We start from the raw sequence: 18,724 nt of genomic DNA, 5'->3' as shown, positions 1-18,724 counted from the left end.
TCTCCCTCTTTGTTTAAGATCTGAAACTTTTTCTGAGGTTTGGCCAAGCCACTGTGAGAAGGCTGCTCAGAGGAAGCATGCTGTGGCACATATTCAGCCAAGGGTCAATTCTCCACACTACACTTTCGTTTTCACGTTCAGCAGACTACACAGCAGGGTAAACTCAAAACCTGAAAAGGCTGAAGAAAAGAGGAGGCAGATCTCTCCACTGTCCCACCCAACCCTGTCCATTTCCCTGCCACTCTCTTGAGAGCCCCCAACTGCCACTTTGAACTCCAAGAGGAAGGAAAGGCAGCAGCCAAGCTCAGAGGATGACAAAGTCACTAGTCTTCTGCTCCTTAGCTCTTCTTTGATGCAAGTGAAAGGATCTTCCTCTGGCTAAATCTTTTATAGGAAGACAGGGTAGAAGCACCACAAACCAACAACGAAGGGCCTTATTCCCAGAACAACGGGAGGGCAGGGGCAGGCTTCATACCCACACACTTACTTGCAGCACTGCTTCTTGATGTTCCGCCCACCAAACTTTGGCTTATCCAGGCAATTTGTACAGACACCACAGTCCTCTGGGACCTGGCAGCCTGGGCACTGCCCACAGCGCCTTGACCGCCGGCCTTTCTTCACAGGGGGTTCCTGGGGGGCCTTGTTTCTGGTAACTGGCTTGATAGGTTTGATGGGAGGTGCAAGGGGCTCGGCATCTTCTGAACCTGCAACCGAGGACTTGTCTGTGAAATGAAAGACCAGCTATTAATTCAGCAATCAATAAAGGAGAAGTGAGTCCTCAACAGAACTGACTTTGCTGGCCATCGCTGGTTTCTCAGAACAGCTTCACAGCGGGGCCCATCCAGATTTCCTAGAAACACAACTCCTTCATCCTACAGCCTCGCATACCTTCTTCTGCCACCGATGCACCCTTGGAGAAGCACCCTTCAGCATAAATTCAGACACTTACCATCGTTCCCCATGGAAGACAGTATCTTCTCTCGTTCTTCCCATGGTAAGGCACTCAGAGTGGGCATGTCATCTGGAAAGACGGCTCGCTTGCGGCCTAGTGCTACAGCTGCCCTTCTGCAAACATGCTTTATGCGTGGCCCTCGCACGGAGGTCTCTGAAGAATCACTCTCTTGACCCTAAATTCCAAGCAGGGCAAGAACACAGGAAAAGGCTGTTAAGACATAATCAACCATCCCACAGGGAGCGATTCAAGTTCAAATGCAAAAAGCAGTTTGTCCAGCAGAAGGTTAAAGATCTCTGAACCTTCTCTAAACGTGTTTTCAAATGGAGGAAACAGCAGAAATCAGAAGTAGTTTTTTTCTTCTAATGAACAGTAACCTTTTAAGTGTAAAAATACTTAACTAAGGCTAAGACTTGCAAAAAAAGGAACAATTCCTGCCACTACTTACATAAAATGCATCAAACAGCTAGTTATGCACCTCATGCATGACCAAAAGCCCACCAAATCCTGTTAGAAAAGTGCAACAGCTTTGGGGAGACATCTGGCAATTGCCATGCATCCCTCGGCTGTTGTATATTTGTTTGTATGCGCATGTGTGTATATGTCTGGCCAGGGTGGGTTGAGATTGTCTTTGGTAAAAGGTAAGTGGAAGCATTAATAATAATAATAATAATAATAATAATAATAATAATAATAATAATAATTTATTTATACCCCGCCCATCTGGCTGAGTTTCCCCAGCTACTCTGGGTGGCTCCCAATCAAGTGTTAAAAACAATTCAGCATGAAGGTAAGAGGCTGCAGTGAGAAAACTCTCACCAGTAATTCAAAAAGGAAGGAGCCATTGCTTTCCCTTGGGATGGGCAAGACATGAGATCAAGGCAACAGGAAGCTTCAAAAAGACACCTCAGTGGGAACTGTGACCCCAAAGCAGAGGCAGCTAAATGATGATCTGAGGTCACGCTCTGGTTTGCTTACAGGGACCTAGAAACCTGAGACGCTGCACCAACTCAGGCCACTTATGTCAAGAGCTTTGTCCTCCCCCTCATGGTGCCAGCCAGGCACTGCATGGTCTTCTATTGTCATAGTTATTTCCCTCCATGTGCTACCTCTTTTCCAAACCACTACTTTGGGGGTAAATACCTGTCCTTTTGGCTGATCCACCTGCTTCAGGGACTTGCTCTTCTCAATCTTATACAGCTGGGCTTTTGCTTTCTTGAGGAGGCTGGCCACCCTCTTGTCAGTCATTGGAAGTTTGTCTGCATGAGCCAGCACTGAGCTGATGGAGGAATGTTTCACAATGTTGACTGAAGCAGCAGCTGGGAGACGCAGGGATTCTTCCTTTTCCATGGAAGGAGCAGCCAATCCAAGTTCCAGACTGGATTTCTCTAACCCCCCTCGGCCTTTCTTGGGCAGTTTGGTCTTGATGATGGCTGCTGCTGAGTCTACAAGAACCACAGCAGGCACATCTGCTGCTGGATCAGCAGTCGCCGATTTCTTCCGGCCTGCAGTTTTTTTGGCAGAAGAGGAAATGGCTACATCTTCACGGACAACTTTTCCTTTGGAAACTCGAGTCAGTGGGAACAAAGTTGAGCTGCTCTGAATCTCTGGAGCCTTTTTCCTTTTCTCTTTCCTGGACTCCCGCTTATTCTCTTTCTCTCTCTCTCTATCCCTCTCTCTGCTCTTCTCCTTCTCAAGACCTTTGTCACTTTCTTTATCTTTGGATGGTTCCTCACTGGAGGCTTTGTCTCTGTTCTTGCCCCTCTCCGTTTGGGGACTTGGTGTGAACCATGGAAAGAGGGGAGTGGGGCTCCCGGATGAGAAAGGCTCAGCCGGAATGCTTGCCTGCTTCCTCGGTCTCTGGCTTTTCTCTGCCGACTCCCCAGAATGGGAGAGAGAATGGGAAGGAAAAGTAAAAGTGGAGTTTAAGGCACTGGTGGTAAGGGAACCCACAGGAATGCTTGTCAGCGAGGAAGAAACTGATGAGGATGGAGTGAGAGTGGACAGGTCAGAGGTGCTTAGTCTTCCACTTCTCGTCCTCATGGAGTGCGAAGGAGATCTGGGTTCTGATCGAATTGGGCTGAACCCTCTCTTCTTCCGCTTCTTCGAAGAGGATGCTGCTGCAGTGCTTCCTGCTGCTGATCGACTAACAGAAGAAGGCAAAGTTACAGACTCAAAGATGCGTGAGTGGGCCTCACTTGGGGTGAACCTTGGAGCTCGTAGCAAGGGGCTCCTTTTGTGTAGGTCGAATCTTGTTCCAGAGTGAAGAGGAGAAAACAAGCGGGCTGGAGCTGCAGCTCCAGGCGTTGAAAAACCAGAGGCAAAGCCAACATCCTCAGGGGTCAGCGGAGGAGGCCTGAAGTTATCAAAGATGGGCTTGCGGATGAGACCTTCTTTGGCATACTTGGCTGAGGAAAAGTACTGGGGTTCGGACCGAGAGTGCTTTAGAGAGGTCCAACGGAATGTTGGCTCTCGAAGAATCGACTTCCGCTTTTCTTGCATGGGAGCAGCTGAGGAGGGCAGAAAGGGCGATGCCAAAGGGATGGTGGGGGGCATAAGCCAAGGGGCATGGTCTGAAATGCCGGCAGCTGGCTGGAGTGGTGGCGGTGGGGTGAGAAGCGGTGGTGGAGGAGAGGAAGACGATGACTGCTGCTGCTGGGACACACTTTGGAGGCTGGGCAGTTTTTTAGCTGCTTTGGGCACAAAATTTCTCTCTGCCATAGAAAACCTCCTCCTCCTCCTCTCGCCACTCTCGTTATCAGGGGAAGGGGATGTGGGCAACGGAGGGTGAACTTCTGGAGTATTGCTGCATTCTTCAGATAAGGCCTGCATCTCTTCTGAGGCCTGAGAATCTGTGGATGTGTCAACACTGGGACTGCTGGACCGTGAGGAATCTGAAGACACCTGAGAGGAGTGCTGAGAGGCGCCGCTGGACTTCTCACTGGACCCACAAGAGGGAGCACTGAAGCGGCTATTTGGTGTGGATTCCGGACGGGCTATTTTGATTGGTGGATCATAGTCTTCATCTTCAATGAAGCGCTTTGGAGTTTTAATGATCCGCGAAGAGATCGCACTCACCACTGGCATGATGAACTGCCGGATGTTTTTGAGCTGCGTCCTCCCCTTCCGGCCTTGAAGCTTTGCTGCTTCTTTCTCGATCTTCTTCTGGGCCCCCTTTTTAGCCCTCTGCAAGAGTTGCTTGGCAATCGTGGCATCCGTCCTCTTGGAGGAAGGGATGATCCTCACAGGCCTGCGGGGGCTCTGTCTCACAGCTGGCTTCTCATCCTTCGACAGGGGCGAGACTCCATCTTTCTCCTTTCGCACCTTCTGGGCCTTCTCTAATGGAGAACTCACAACTAGAGCTGGTGCAGTCTTCAAGCGATCAGAAGATGGTGGCCTTCCTCTCCTGCGTACAATCTGAACCCCTTTTCTTCCAATCTGGAGCTTTCCAGATTTGAATTTAGACTTCAGTGGAGAGAGTTTTCCTGCTCTTAGTTTCTTAATTTTTGCAGCATGCTGAAATGTAGTGGAAGGTGCTCGCTTTATTTTCTTTAGATTCTCTTTTTCCTCCTTGCCTCCTTTCTGAGCATCTGGAATGACCTCTTTGCGGGTGATCTTGAACTTCACACTGCTAAGTGCAGGAGGCCTCCCTCGTCGCTTTTCTGCACTTTTCAATTCTTTCCTCTTTAATTTTTCCATGGAGATGGGTTCTGGTTTGCTTGAAGGTGAATACACAGGTGAGGACTCTGAGAGCACAACTGAACTTCGGTCTGAGCTGTTTCGGGGTCTCCCACGAGGTTTGCGTGCGCTAGGCTTGACTGAGGCTGCAGGTAAAGTGAAGGAAGGGGAAAGAAAGTGCACATTCAGCTTCTCTGCAAGATGGGAATAAGTGTGTGCATTTCAAAGTCACACGGTATGCAAACAGGCTATTGAAAACAAAGAAAACAAAAGTATTTAAACAAGCATTATACATAATGCTTGTTAACTGCTGGAACCAATAGCTTCTGCTACAGGAAAAGGAGTTCTCTCCAGTTGACTGTTAAAGTACTGTAAGTTTTCCCCACCATGAAAGCTCTGGAGATTAGTTGGTCAGTTCCACTTGTTTCTTTCAAAAAATGTAGACTAAGGATAGTATTCAGGATAAACCAAATTGAAAGCCCACTATGTATTGTTGCATTGTTTACTTTTAAAATGTTGCTCATGTTAAAGACAAATGAGAGGTATTATACAATATGCACTTGATTTGACGCCTATTTAAGTACTCAACCCATCAATCCTTGCACCCCCATCCCTGTAGCAGAGCTTAGTCACATCCCTACAGATAAGGTGGAGAGAGATAACATGTGTTACGTCAACAGTTTGCGGCACTAGTGCAGTCTTCAGACCAGGCCCATGTAGACCGTTTTAAGAAAAAACTCCCATGAACCTGACAAGACAGTAGCAAACTGAACATACCTGTGGGAGATTTGGTGGGACTTTGTCCTTTGGCCTCATCATCTGAACCAAAGCCTATGAACTGCTCATCCTGCAAAAGAGAGAGAGAGGGGGGCAGTTTAATAGACTAGAAATATCTACAGCAATGCTGATTGCTTGGTCCCAGGTAAGTGGAGGATGAAAATAAGTAGTAACAAGCCCCACGGGGTGTGTGCTAGAGTACCACCAATGTAAGGCTATCAGTGGCTACTAGTCATGATGGCTGTAGACTACTTCCAGTATAGGAATCAGCATACTTTTGAATACTAGTGTCTGGGCAGCTGAAGAAGGGAGAGTGCTGCTGCTGTGCTTATGTCCTGCTTCCTGATGGACTTCGCATAAGAATCTAGTTGGCCCCTGTGAGAATTGATGTTCTAGATGAGCCTTTGGTCTGATCCAGCTGCAGGGCTCTTTTTGTGTTCTTAATGTGCACTCAGCTATATATGATAATGAAACTGTGTCTTACAAACCACAAGGGAAATGCTGGATAAAATCTAGGACTGAAGGGCAGGACATGAAAACGCATGAATGAAACTGAAAAGCACCACACTGAGGCTGCCCTCTCTGGAAAGGCTATCTGACGATCACCGGCCTATGGCCACTTCTGCTGGATGGACCACATGGCAGCCACGCTCCTCTTCTACAGTAACCACTTCTGCTCACCAGCACAGAACTAAATGATCAAACTCATAGCCACAAGGTGTGGTGTTGACCACATCCTAAAAAGGATTATACAAACTCATGGAGGAGGGAAGGCTTATCAATAGCTACTAGTCAGGATGGCTAAAATGGAGCTTCTGTGTCCCTGGATGCCAGCTGCTGAGAAATAATCAAGAGGGAGGGGGTGGAGCTGCTCCCTGCATATGGGTTCCCAGGAGCATCTGAATGTCTGCCAGTTACTATTATGCCAGACTAGATCCAATTCTTGTGGCCTTAACCTGAAGCTAAAAGGACACCAGCCATCCCATTCTGCAGGTGCTAGTTCTCCCATATTTCAGGGGTGGGGGAACTCCTCTACTTGCCTGTGACATCAAACACTGCCAAAAATGAGATAGGCCACCCAAGGTCAGCATAGCAGGGAAATCCCTGTACCAACTGTGACAAGGATCCTACTTCCCCCAAGTGTAGCTCCCTAAGCAGGAAGTAGCAACTGTTCAATTATCTGAATGGAAAGAGGTGTGCTTTGGGACAAATGAGGCGGCTGACAACCTTGCTGGCTCTGCTCATGTGTGCTCCCAGTTGCAGGCATTTGACTTGCCCCATAAACCTTAATGGAAGAATCAACTGCAGGATTCAAACTGGATGGGAAGAGTTCACCGCTGGCAACCATTCCAAGCAGAACACCATGCACAGCATGAAGTGGCAGGAGGGTCCCCTCTACCTCAAGAAGAAAGAAGCCACTATGGTATCAGGACCAGGATAGCCTAAACTGGAAGTGCCATTCCTGCCTGCTAGGGCTGACAGGAGGAGGGCTGGAACTACACCCCCAATGAAAGAAAGAGAGGAGGAGGCACCTGTGGCAGCCTTTGACTCATACAGTGGTACCTCAGGTTACATACGCTTCAGGTTACAGGCTCCGCTAACCCAGAAATAGTACCTCGGGTTAAGAACTTTGCTTCAGCTCATTAAAATAGATTAAGAATTGATGATAAGAGAGATTAAGCGAAACAATTAGTAGGAGAATTATCTTATGGTATTTAAGCAAGTGGTTATAGATTTGGAAATAAGATGATAATTTGCTTGACAAAAATTTAGTAAAGATGTAAATGGGAGCGGGAGACGCGAGGAAGTTCAAGGATATTATGAAACTTTGTTAAAACAAAGCAATAATGTTTATTACTATTGTATTTTTTTCCCCTAAAAACCCTAATAAATATTTATTAAAAAAAAAAAAGAACTTTGCTTCAGGATGAGAACAGAAATTGTGCTCTGGCGGTGCGGCGGCAGCGGGAGGCCCCATTAGCTAAAGTGGTGTTTCAGGTTAAGAACAGTTTCAGGTTAAGAACGGACCTCTGGAACGAATTAAGTACTTAACCCGAGGTACCACTGTATTCCAAGCTCTTTACATCTAGCAAGCCTGGAGGCTTATGGTGATCACTTAACTCAAGGTCATCCAAAGGACCAGCCTTCATTTTTGTGTGTGCACTCCTTCAGCATACTTTTTTGGGGTAAATGGAGTACCCTGGCTTTGCCCAGAACTACAGGTGTTGCTTCCAGTTCTCCATGTTTAACTATAGCAGGTCACCCTTGCAATCTGTTGTTCCCAGGGAATGCAGATCATTCCATTGCCACCTAAAGCATTTTCCAGAATACAGCTCTGTGTATGTGCACAAACATACAACACACACACACACACACACACACACACACACACACACACACACACACACACGTGTACTTGATATAGGAAGAAACATTAATTCTGGGAAGAGCTGTGCTGCAGGCCATAGCTAGGAACAGCTGATTCAAGATGAGAGTCATCTGCTGGAAGTCAGTTCTAGAAAAGCAACTTGAGGAACAGCTGCTTTTTGGCTGTCTTTCTTCAAAATTCACAACACTGGACTGCAAAGAGGCGGCTTGTTTTTCAGCATTACGTCAAGCAGCAAATTCTCTTACTAGCATTGGCAGGAGGGAGGGGTAGGATGTGTACAGAAAAGCAGGCAACATGCCTGCAGATTTCTCTAAAGCAGAATATTTCATGAAGGATAAATTCAGCTGCAGCCTCTGCATCTGAGCTGAATCAAGCAGAGCTGCGTAAAGAGAATTGCTGTGGTGAAAGCGCATCATTCACAGGCCCTGGTTTTGCACACAGCACTGCAAAGAGCAGCAGCTTCATCATATCTCCTCTGCCAGCCACTCCCCTTGGACACGTGGGGCTCCCTGCAAGAAGTAAACAATGTTCGGCTGAGGAAGGACTGAGGCTTCCTCTACAAAGCTGGCCGAAAATTACAGCTGGTTAATATCAACAGAAACTGCTCTGCAAAGCACAAGGGTAGCCTTTGTAGCTGCTAAGCTGGGAGAAAGATCCATGGACAAACAAGCAGGGAGAGAAGTTTGGGCATGTGACCAAAGCTTCAATTCTTCCATTTCCCCCTTCCTAGAAAGCAAGTACATCAGTCCCAGGTATCCTGAAAGGAACAACAGCCATGACTAACAGCTGGAAAGCCAAAGTTGGGCTCTAACCAGCTTCAAGGGAGGCAGTTCAAAAAGATCAAAGGCTGTAAATCCTCCAGCCACTCTTTGCAATGATTTCCTGCTGTTGTGAGTCCAACTTAATGAGGAAGAGAGGGAGGCAGAAAGGCAAAGCAATTCCAGACTACCTAGGGATGGAATCTGGTTATCCCAGTCCTCAGCTCTGTCTCAAAACACTTCAACAACACCTTGTGCCTTCATATTTCAGCAACTCATCTTAATCCCTCCAAGCAACAAATTCTGGATCACAACCGCATATCACTGAATTTCTGGCCTGCAGTACTGTTCCGTGCTCAGCCACTGAACTCTTTTCTGTTTTGATCGCCAGCCACCAAGAAGCAGAACCCTGAGCCTAGTTGCAGCTTTCTACATTAAGAATGGGATAGGTGTTTGAACAATTAAAGAATGCAATGTAAGGGCATATATTTAAACTGTTATATAAATTAAGATATAACATTTGGCCAGACCATATAGAAATCTTTCCTCGAGAGCCTTGTCAACCATCTTGAACATAATCATTTTTAGGTAAAGTCTTCTTCTTATTCTACAGGGTATAAAATGATCCCAAAGTGAAAGTTTGATATTTTTCTTCTTTACCAGTAAGCATCCCACACCTAAGCTCTGTAATATACAAACCCTTTATATTGTTTTTGCATGATTTCATTGGTGTAGGTTGTTAAATACTGTGACCTTATCTGACAGAGATCCTTTCGGAAAGACTCTTTCTCTTGTATATTACAAGTGACCAGAGTTGCCCCCTTCTTATTTATACCAAGTTGTGTGGGAAGAAGGTTCCCCATGGCACTATCCCACTGCCCGTGGGAGTGTATGTATGAAAACATCACAAACATGTCAGTTCTCTTCTATCTGATCAGCTGGTGAGAAATAGACAAGAGACCAAAAACAAAACAAAACAACCCAAAAACCCCCTACAACCAACCCAGAAAACATTCCTTGACCTAACCTTTCCTTCCATGGTTCCTTTTATCCTCCTTTCCCCATGTTTTCTCAGTTCACCTTGTCTACTGCAACAACCTTTATATACTTTATTATTTCTTACTCTGCTGAAAATCTTCCCATCCTGATAGGTAAATTGTTTACTTATAGTACTTTCCCATATATTCCATAAACAACATCCAGTCCTCTTTATAGATTTTGCCATTTTGGTTTCTTATTCTAGTGGTCATCCCTGCTAGCTCTGCATATAACAATTTAATGTGCCATTCACTCAGCAGTAGGTTAGAGGGCCGAACACCCTCTTTTACAAAACATGAAAATGGAGATTCATCAGCTTCTGTCTGATGTGACAGATTCTTTCACTTTCAAGGGGCCTTATATAATAATTCCTGTCTTGGGTGAAGCAAACATAGCCGTGGATTGGGTGAAGCTGCAATTTTCTTTTAATCAGTCAAGAGCTTCATGGTCTGAGTATACGGAGGCCGCACTCCTGGATCTCAAAGCCTTTTCCTGCAGCCACTCAAGTCACCAGGCTTGAAAAGAGTCTCCCTTCTTTCCCTTCCCTTGCTTTGTAAGAGACAATTCCTCCATCCCTACCCACAAGCATCTCCAGTGGGAATCTAGTGAACGATGACTCAGGAGCCAGTGATTTAAGGTGGAAAAATTCCCAGTGCTTTTATTTTTCCACAGAAACTCTTCCGTTTCATAAGTTCACTATTAACAACAAACAGATGCCAACTGCGAACAAAACATTAGGCAAGATTGACAGTTTCAACATTTTTAGCTTTGCTTACTAAACACAAGTAAAACAGACATGCTGAATTCGATTAGTCTCTAGGGCATCAGAAAATTTTCTGATTCCAACTGATTTTTTTTTTCTAATGCAAATCACCTTATGCAATTCTGGGTAATTTGTACAGGATTCCCCCCCCCCCCCATAAAACTCAAATCACTCCCAGGGACTGTTGTGTCTTCTTAGAACTGAGACAAAAGTGGAACCCATCTAGCTATGTTCCTTAAGCTTTAAAACAGGACAACTGTAAAAGGCTCTCCACCCTATCTGAGTGACCCAACAGCAAAATAAAGTCAATTGGGATTACAAAACGGTTGAGTATATATCATGCTGACCCCCCAAATAAGTTAGAAATGGAAAAAGAGATTGCAAGTCTGTAAGGCTTTGGGAGGCTTTAGAAAAACAACAGGGCCCAAGCTGAGCTTTGCAGACAGACCAGAAGCACTCCATGTTTAAGGAGGCCATAGATTTGCTGAAGAAAGCCAGTCCAAGTTACCAGAGAAACAGGTGCATGAGACAAGGATCTTATTGTGCCAGCACTTAGAGGATTTATCAGTTTCAATGTAAAAGCATTCCCTCAACATACCTTGGCTTTTTGTTTCTCCTTCAGGAGCCAAGAGGAAAATGCAGCACCTTCTATATTAGATGAAGCAGCAATGAACCTAACTGACAGAGAAGCTCCAGAAAGAACAGCCTTTGCAGTAGTAGCAGCATTGCAACAGGGAGCCTGCTTCCCACCTACTTAAGAAGCTGGGGCTGTGATACGGGTCTGTGCTACAGCAGAAGCCAGGCAGCCCAAGGAAAAGAAAAGGGGAATAAGTAGGCTACACTGCTTTATAGCCCCCACAAGTCGTGACTCCAGTTTGGGTGCTGTCCCTTCCTGCAGAAAGTGTCCGTTGGGAAGGGCTTTCCCCCACCCTTCTCATATCTTTTGGCATTATTGCCTTCAGACTTCCCCATTTTCTGAGGCTCTTCATCCTGGCTTTTAACACCTGAGGTGTACATTTTAGGACACACATTATTTCTGTAATTTTAAGTTGTTTTAAATTATTTTTAACATCGTGTTTTAATAGCTGTAATGAAAATGGGTAATAAATTATAATGCTAATAATAATAATAGCATGCAAACCTTTCACTAATTAAGTTTTTCAGATGATTCAAATAGTTATGCAGAAATGATAATTCTCCCAAGATCCATCTAGAGTCCTGGCAGACTTTCCTCTCTTAAAGGATTAACTTCCATCACAAAGGATAAGTCTTCTTCCCTGTTTCCTGATTTCTAATCTTTATGTATCACTTTTTGGTGTAACTGCATAAAAGGGAGGAAATAAAAGAAAACCACCCTAAATATATATTTTTTAAAAAACTATAAATAATAAAAACAAAGGTCAATAGTTAAGACTTAGCTAAATACAAATAAAGAGTGTGTGCGTCTTTAAATGGTATTTGGGGGCCAATCCAAAGCTTCAGAAATCCAAAGATTCCTGGTTGCAGCCTAGGGGCTTCTGACAGCCCAAAACAACTGCCCCCACTTCCTGTCCCCAGGTTCCCAACTAACCGTGCAGCCACAAAAGAATGCCAAAGCCACAGCAAGGAACACAACTTATATATAAATGACATACACAGTGGAGCTCCATCACTTGAAATAGACAACAAGCAGCCAGGACTAATAACAAAGTAGGAATAATGTTAAGTCTTCTATCAGAACCCTTACACTTCTAGACTCCCCCTGGAGTCCAGACACAAACACACCCCAGGAAGCTCCTTCAACAGGGACTGCAAGGAAAAGGGATCCCACAGGTGTGCAAAGGAGTGCGGAGCCGGTGCTTAAAAAGCTTACGCATTTATTCCCAGGCGTTTACAATGCAATTTAAAATACATAAACATCAACAATATTCAAGAAAGGCAATACAAAACAACAACATGTTAACACAATTCAGCTATCACCCTGAAAAGCATCAGAGAGGGAAACCATCACACCAGTGGCTAAATTATCATTTCATTAAAATGGTAAGAGAATCAGATATTGGCTGTTTATTGTCTATGCCAAGTTAAAACCTGCTAAAGCTTTTTTTTGGGGGGGGGGAACACTGTAATTATGATTATTTTATTATTATGCTGTTTGTGATTATGCTTTGTTATGTTTTTATTTTTACGTTCCATAAAATGTTTTCTTAATGTTGTACACTGCCCTTGGATCTTTGGATAAAGAGTGGTATATAAATGGAATTAATCGTCGTCATCATCCTGGGATAGCTCAGTGAGTAAAGCATGAGACTCATCTCTGCATTGTGGGTGGACTAGATGACCCTCATGGTCCCTTCTAACCCTATGATTCTAATAAGCTGGGCATCTGGTAGAATTTGTGGAGGGTGTTCCATAGATAAAAATGTTCTAGCTCCTGTTGCCTTTCCAGTCTGTGCGACAGACAGTCATGCAACGGGTGCAGGAATCTGCAGCATGCAGACAAAGTAATAGAAACTTCTGCATTTGTTACTTCTCTACCTGTCATGCAGCTTTCAAGAGCACAGCACAGGAATCTTGCAAGACCAATACTACTGGTGAGCCCATTCACCTAAACCCTTCCACAACTGGCACATTTCAACAAAAGCTGTGCTTCTGCTCTTGTGATAGCTAACAAACAAGGAACCAGCACCCCCTACAGCTGTCATGTGCTAAAGAGAAAAAACTCCACCAGCCCAGGCCAAGGAGGGTCTGCATATCCTGATTAACATCTTGCATCAGCCATGCTGAGGGACACCCCACTCACCCAGAGAATCCAAAGGCAGAAGACCCAATGACACTTGGATACCTCCTCCCCTGCTCCAGCAGCAGAGACAGTGATGAACCTGAACTGAAGGCAGAGCAACTGGTTCAACACACATCTAGCAAAATGAGACCAACCATCCCTGGGCCCTACTCAGGAGGACAAAGGGGAAAAAACCTGAAACATACTCCAGATCTAGAGGGCAGCTATAATAACTATTGCATGCTGCCTGTCCTTGCTGCTGCAACACCCTTTTCTTTCTCTAGCTTGAATCCTTGGCTGGACAGCTCCCTGCCTGCTTTGGCACACCTTGCATTCATTGCCTGACCAGCTTCCCAGCCTCATCATATGACAGGAAATCCATCCACCCCACTCATGGTTGCTGAGGAGACAGCAATTCAGTCCCCTCCCAGCCTTGTCCAGCCCAGTAACTCCTGGTGCGATAATTAACGTAGCAGCTGGGCTCAGTTCTGGAGGGTCCTAACAGTGCTTCGAGAAAATCGTCAGCAGACATTGGTAATTATCCTAACAAAAAGGGTATGTCAATGAACCGGATGTCGGGACTGGGTATCTTGTGGCATGAATGAGTCAGTTATCTGAACAAGGCTATTGGGGAGTAATTTCAGTTGCTGCACTATCTGGTATGAGTCTAACCCAGGAGACTGGTATCAGGAATTGAACCCATGATCTCATGTACGCTAACCAGCGCAATGCCACAACATAGGCACTTTTAAGAATGGGGTGGAAGACCTCTTATGGATGGAGTGGGGGGTAGGAAGCGGTACATGCCAGGAGCTTGGCCCCAGAAGATCAAAACGTCCCAACCATAGTTCCCCCCCCCCTTCTCATTTACAGGCTCCTGCATTATGTGAGTATGGCAGGGATAGCCAATGTGGTGCCCTCCAGATATTGCTAGACTCCCAACTCCCATCAGCCCCATTCAGCTTAGTCCATGGTCAAGGATGATGAGAGTTGTAGTCCAACTAATGTCCAGAGGGCAGTGTTGGTTATCTCTGGGTTAGGTTATCCCTCTCTGGTCCAGGAAGCCCCAGCCCTAGTACTGCTACCTCACCCTTTTCCCCATCTAAAGTTACTGCTGCTCACAAAGGGGAGCTTCCCCCCTTGTGGAGGTCACAAACACATTGCTCCTGGGAAGCTCAAAGGGTGGCTTCCTGCAAGCTTGCTGATATAGCTTCCATTCTTGTTTGTCTGCATGGTTCTTCCTAGCCAAAAACACCCCTCGCCTCACAATACAAACATATTTTGGGCAGCATTACTTGTATTGCCTATGTAGTATTGCTGGCCTCAGAGAAGGACTTAACCTTACTCCTGGGAAGCCTCTTATTGCTGAGCACTGGGATGCCTTTACTGGAGGAGGTGCTCTATTTCTGGGAACTAGAATATGACTATGGGGTGGAAAGAGTGCTTCTACTGGTTCCTGTAAGTTGATTGGTGCATTGCTAATGAGGGGATCTCATCACCAATTGATGGACGGCACCAGAGCTTTTATGGATGCTCTGGGAGTTCTGTCAGTGTCGTTACATTTTTCTATTTGTTTGCACAGTTGTTGTTGTGCCACTGATTGTTGTTGTGTTACTGACTAGGCATAGAAACATAACTATATTAAACCAGCACTGAGTTTAATGTGCCGAGTTCAACTCTTTCCCAGAACAATCTCATGTAGCAGGAGCATAGAATGGGAGCCCCTACCCATTATGACCTTGATAAATTATTTTGGGGGGAAGGGGGGGAACAGTCTTTTGGCTTTCTTAAGTCTCCAGGAATGCTGTTTAAGATAAGACAAGATACTCTTTGTGTTGGTTGTTTTTACTTTGAGCAACTCATAAGTTTTACAAATAAATAAACTCCTCTTTCTTCAAAGATGCTCTATTAATTTTGCTCCAGCAAAGTCCTATTGGACAGAGGTAGCACCTTTCATTTGTCTGCCATAAAGCACCTTTTTTGCAGAATTCAATACAAGCCCAAGTGATAAAGACTGACTTGCCACTCACATATTCCCCTGTTCCCCAAGTGCCAGGATCTTCTTTGGAAACGAAGATCCAAAGAGCCTGAGAAGGTGTTTTGTACACAGCAAGCTGCAAGGTTCCAGGGAAGACTGGGGGCTGATGTTTTACTAACAGGAGCCAATAACACATCCAGCAGCTTAGCGCTTGAGGTTTAATTATGCAGGATGCTGCCAGATGGACTTTGGTAATATAGTGCCCTGAGCAGGGACAAAATCCTCCCCAAGTATTTCTTATTTTCACAAAAATTCCTTTTAGAACAGTTGCTTTTTAATGGATCTTCTCATTATTATTATTATTTTGCAACCCCTTGGCTGGCTTGGCACTCGTAAGCGAGGGAACTGGCTGCAGCACCCTAAACCCAGCGCTGATGCCAACTGAGAACATACTACCAGCTGACCAGAAGTACAGCATACCAAGCAACAAAGTTGCTATGCCGTCAGTGTAAAATGTACAATTCTGACTGGCAACATTTCAAAATTATGAAAGAAAAATATATTCAAACACAGTTCTGAACATCCCTTCCTGCAATGATTTCAATAAAGTTCTTTAGCTTGCCTCCTAAAAAATTATGATCCATTCACAATTACAGTGCAATAGTGACATCACTGTTTTAGGTTACTTGTTTGTTTGATATCCTGTCCTTCAGTTGAACTTTGAAGGGGGAATTACAGCATATAATGATAATAAAAAAGAAAAACATAACAGCTGCAAAAAATTAATAAGATTCCCAATGGAATAGCCTAAAAAGAAAGTAGTATTAAAAGACCTCTGATGGGTACCAGAAAGGCAATTCAGATGTCATTTACATGCTAAGCTTCTTTCTCAAATACTTAAAACTCAGATGAAATAGCAAAAATTAATTTTTTCATCAATGTTGACTTAAAGTTGTATGAAACAAGTTCAGCATTCTTAAACTTAAGTTTTAATTACGGGAGAGAAATAAACAGATGTGGGTTATAACATCTGTTGCTGAAAGAGAACAGAAGCTGCTCTGCTGCTCAGAGCACTTAAGTGGCCAATTCTCTGCTACATCACTGAAAGGCTTCAGAAAGGAAATACGCTCTGCCAGAACAAAAGATGCAGGACCATCAAAATCTCTGTCACTAAGGAAGGTGTGGCATACTGATATCAATATCAAATAATTTGGAGTGAGTGGGACATGCCCCTGTCATTCAAATTTTTTTGCATGCAATTAATTTTAGAAAAGTTGCAATAACATCAAGCATCCCAGTGGCAACTTCAGTCTAAATTTCTTCAAGCCCTACCTGAATAAAACAAATCCAAACTGGAAGATCTAAGATAATAAGTGACATATTCACAAGAAAGGTTCCTTATCAAGTATGTGCCACTGCATTGATGTGTACTGATTCATCTGTAAATAACTAGGGCTCCATATTTTACATGAGCAGAGGTCCACATATTTTTAAAAATTACTGCATCTACACAATTTGGTTAAATCAAATGTATTCTGTCTCTGAATAGGACCACTTTACTGAGCATATGTCCAAAATTTATTTTAAAAATGTAAAATGGAAAGCTTTTTTCTTAAAATATGTAACTGCCCTAATATGTCTCAGCTAGATTATTCCAGCTATCCTAATAGCAACACAGCTGTTTTAGCAATGTTTTCACTAGAACACCCCACTTTCCCCCAAAAGTGTAATGACTGAAAGAGCTGCTTGTTTGAAGGACTCCTTTAGGAAAGAAAGAACAATAAACTCAATAAAGTGGTTGGGACTGGATGTATGAAAAACCCAAGTTCAATTGTCTGGACCTGGAAGCTAATCTTTCTCATTTATAAGCTATTTTAAAGAAATGAAGTGATACTAAAATGAGCCCCATACCCATTTCTCTTGAGCTTCTTTGAGACTGGGTAAAGTCAGTTCTCAGCCTTGCGGTTTATTAATCTTTGCTTAGTTGCAACAATTCCATGCACACATTTTCACATGTAAATAAATCTGAAAAAGACCTGATTTAAAACCTGTTTACATAAAATTATTGCATCCAACTGCTAAATTCATGAGGGAGATGGCACCTAGTACTGTCTAGGGCTTACCTCAAACTGCTCAAGAGGCTCATTCAAGAGAGGAGCCGAGGCAGGTGCCTTGTCATTAGGTAGGAGAAGGTAAGCAGCAGCTTGTATCAACCACAGTAAAATCATAAATAATTATTAAGTGCTGCATAACTGTTTACAGCCTTTGACTAATCAACAAATCAATGGCCTTTTAAACTGTGGCCTTTTAAACTTTTAAACTGGAGGGGTTATTGTTTTTGTTTGGTATTATGTTATATATAATATATAACTACCAGCATGAGTTTGACCAAACTGCGGGAGGCAGTAGAGGACAGAGGTGCCTGGCGTTCTCTGGTCCATGGGGTCACGAAGAGTCGGACACGACTAAACGACTAAACAACAACAACAATGAAATATTATATATAGAGAATGTGTGTGTTTTTATATTGTAAACTGCTCTGTTATCTTTGGAAGAAAGGCAGAACAGAAATTCAATAAACTAAACTAAACAAACAAACATAGGAAGCTGCCTTATATTGTCAGACCACTTAATCCATCTAGCTCAGTATTCTCTACAATGAATAGCAGGAGCTCTCCATGGTTTCAGGCAGGGAACATTCCCAGTCCTACCTACCAATGCCACTGGGGCTTGAACCAAGGACCTTGTGCATACAAGCTAGATGCTCTACCACTGAGCATCTATGGCCATTCCCATATAGAAAGATTTTGGGGGACAACTGTATAATAACCTTCTTCAGCCTGGAGCCTTCCAGATGTTCCAGACTGCAACTATGCACAACCATACAGGCTGGGGCTGATAGGAGTTGTAGTCCAAAAAGCTCTAGAGACTATCAGATTGGGGAACACTGCCGCAAAGCAAGCTACTTAGCCAGCCTCCCAACCTAAGCAATAGAAATACCCCATGGTATTGTAGTCCAATATCTGAAAGGCCAACAGATTGAACATCCCTGTTTTACAGGAATATAGGAAAGTAGGGAAAGTACTGAACAGAAGAAAGAAAAAACAATATAATTGTAGAGTTGGAAGAGATTCCTGAGGCTCATCTAGTCCAACCTCCTGCAATGCAGGCATTTCAACCACATCATATATAACAGATGGCCATTCAACTTCTGCTTAAAAATCTACATGGAAGGAGAGTCCACCGCCTCCGAGGGAGACTGTTCTACTATCAAATACTGTAGCTCTGTCAGAAAGTTATTCCTGATGTTTAGTTGGAATATCCTTTCCTGTAACTTGAAGCCATTGATTCAGGTCCTAGCCTCCTGACAGGTCTTTAGGTATTTGAAGATGGCTATCATATCTCCTGTCAGTCTCTTCTTTTCTAGGATAAATATGCTCCCTTAACCAGTGATGCCTGACCACCTAGACACCCTTGCTTGCAGGGAGGCCGGCGAGCAGATAGAAGAGCGCCTGGCAAGGACACATCCCTACACAAAGTGCATTGCAACTGTGGCGAGATTGCTTCCCTGCAGGAGGAGTGCGGAGGCAGGCAGGATCGTGGCCCCGCGGCTTTGATAGTCGGGAGGAG

The 18,724-nt window shown here is 44.3% G+C and overlaps 1 protein-coding gene across 1 annotated transcript in view; it reads right to left on the bottom strand.

Annotated features, from left to right (window-relative positions):
* Nucleotides 1-18,724, bottom strand: part of KMT2A (lysine methyltransferase 2A) — a 45,105-nt gene that overhangs the window by 25,357 nt on the left and 1,024 nt on the right. The window contains exons 2-5 of the mRNA XM_081890797.1: nt 5,408-5,477; nt 2,096-4,776; nt 950-1,127; nt 488-722 (exon numbers count right to left, since the gene is read on the bottom strand). Coding sequence (XP_081746923.1) covers nt 488-722; nt 950-1,127; nt 2,096-4,776; nt 5,408-5,477 — 3,164 coding nt within the window. The remainder of the gene's footprint in view (nt 1-487; nt 723-949; nt 1,128-2,095; nt 4,777-5,407; nt 5,478-18,724) is intronic.

The sequence above is a fragment of the Podarcis melisellensis genome, assembly GCF_964234715.1.
Source record: "Podarcis melisellensis genome assembly, chromosome: 15".
In the NCBI taxonomy this organism is placed as follows: domain Eukaryota; kingdom Metazoa; phylum Chordata; class Lepidosauria; order Squamata; family Lacertidae; genus Podarcis; species Podarcis melisellensis.
Note: the sequence above shows the minus strand (reverse complement) of the source record. Positions and strands in the feature narration are given on the sequence as shown.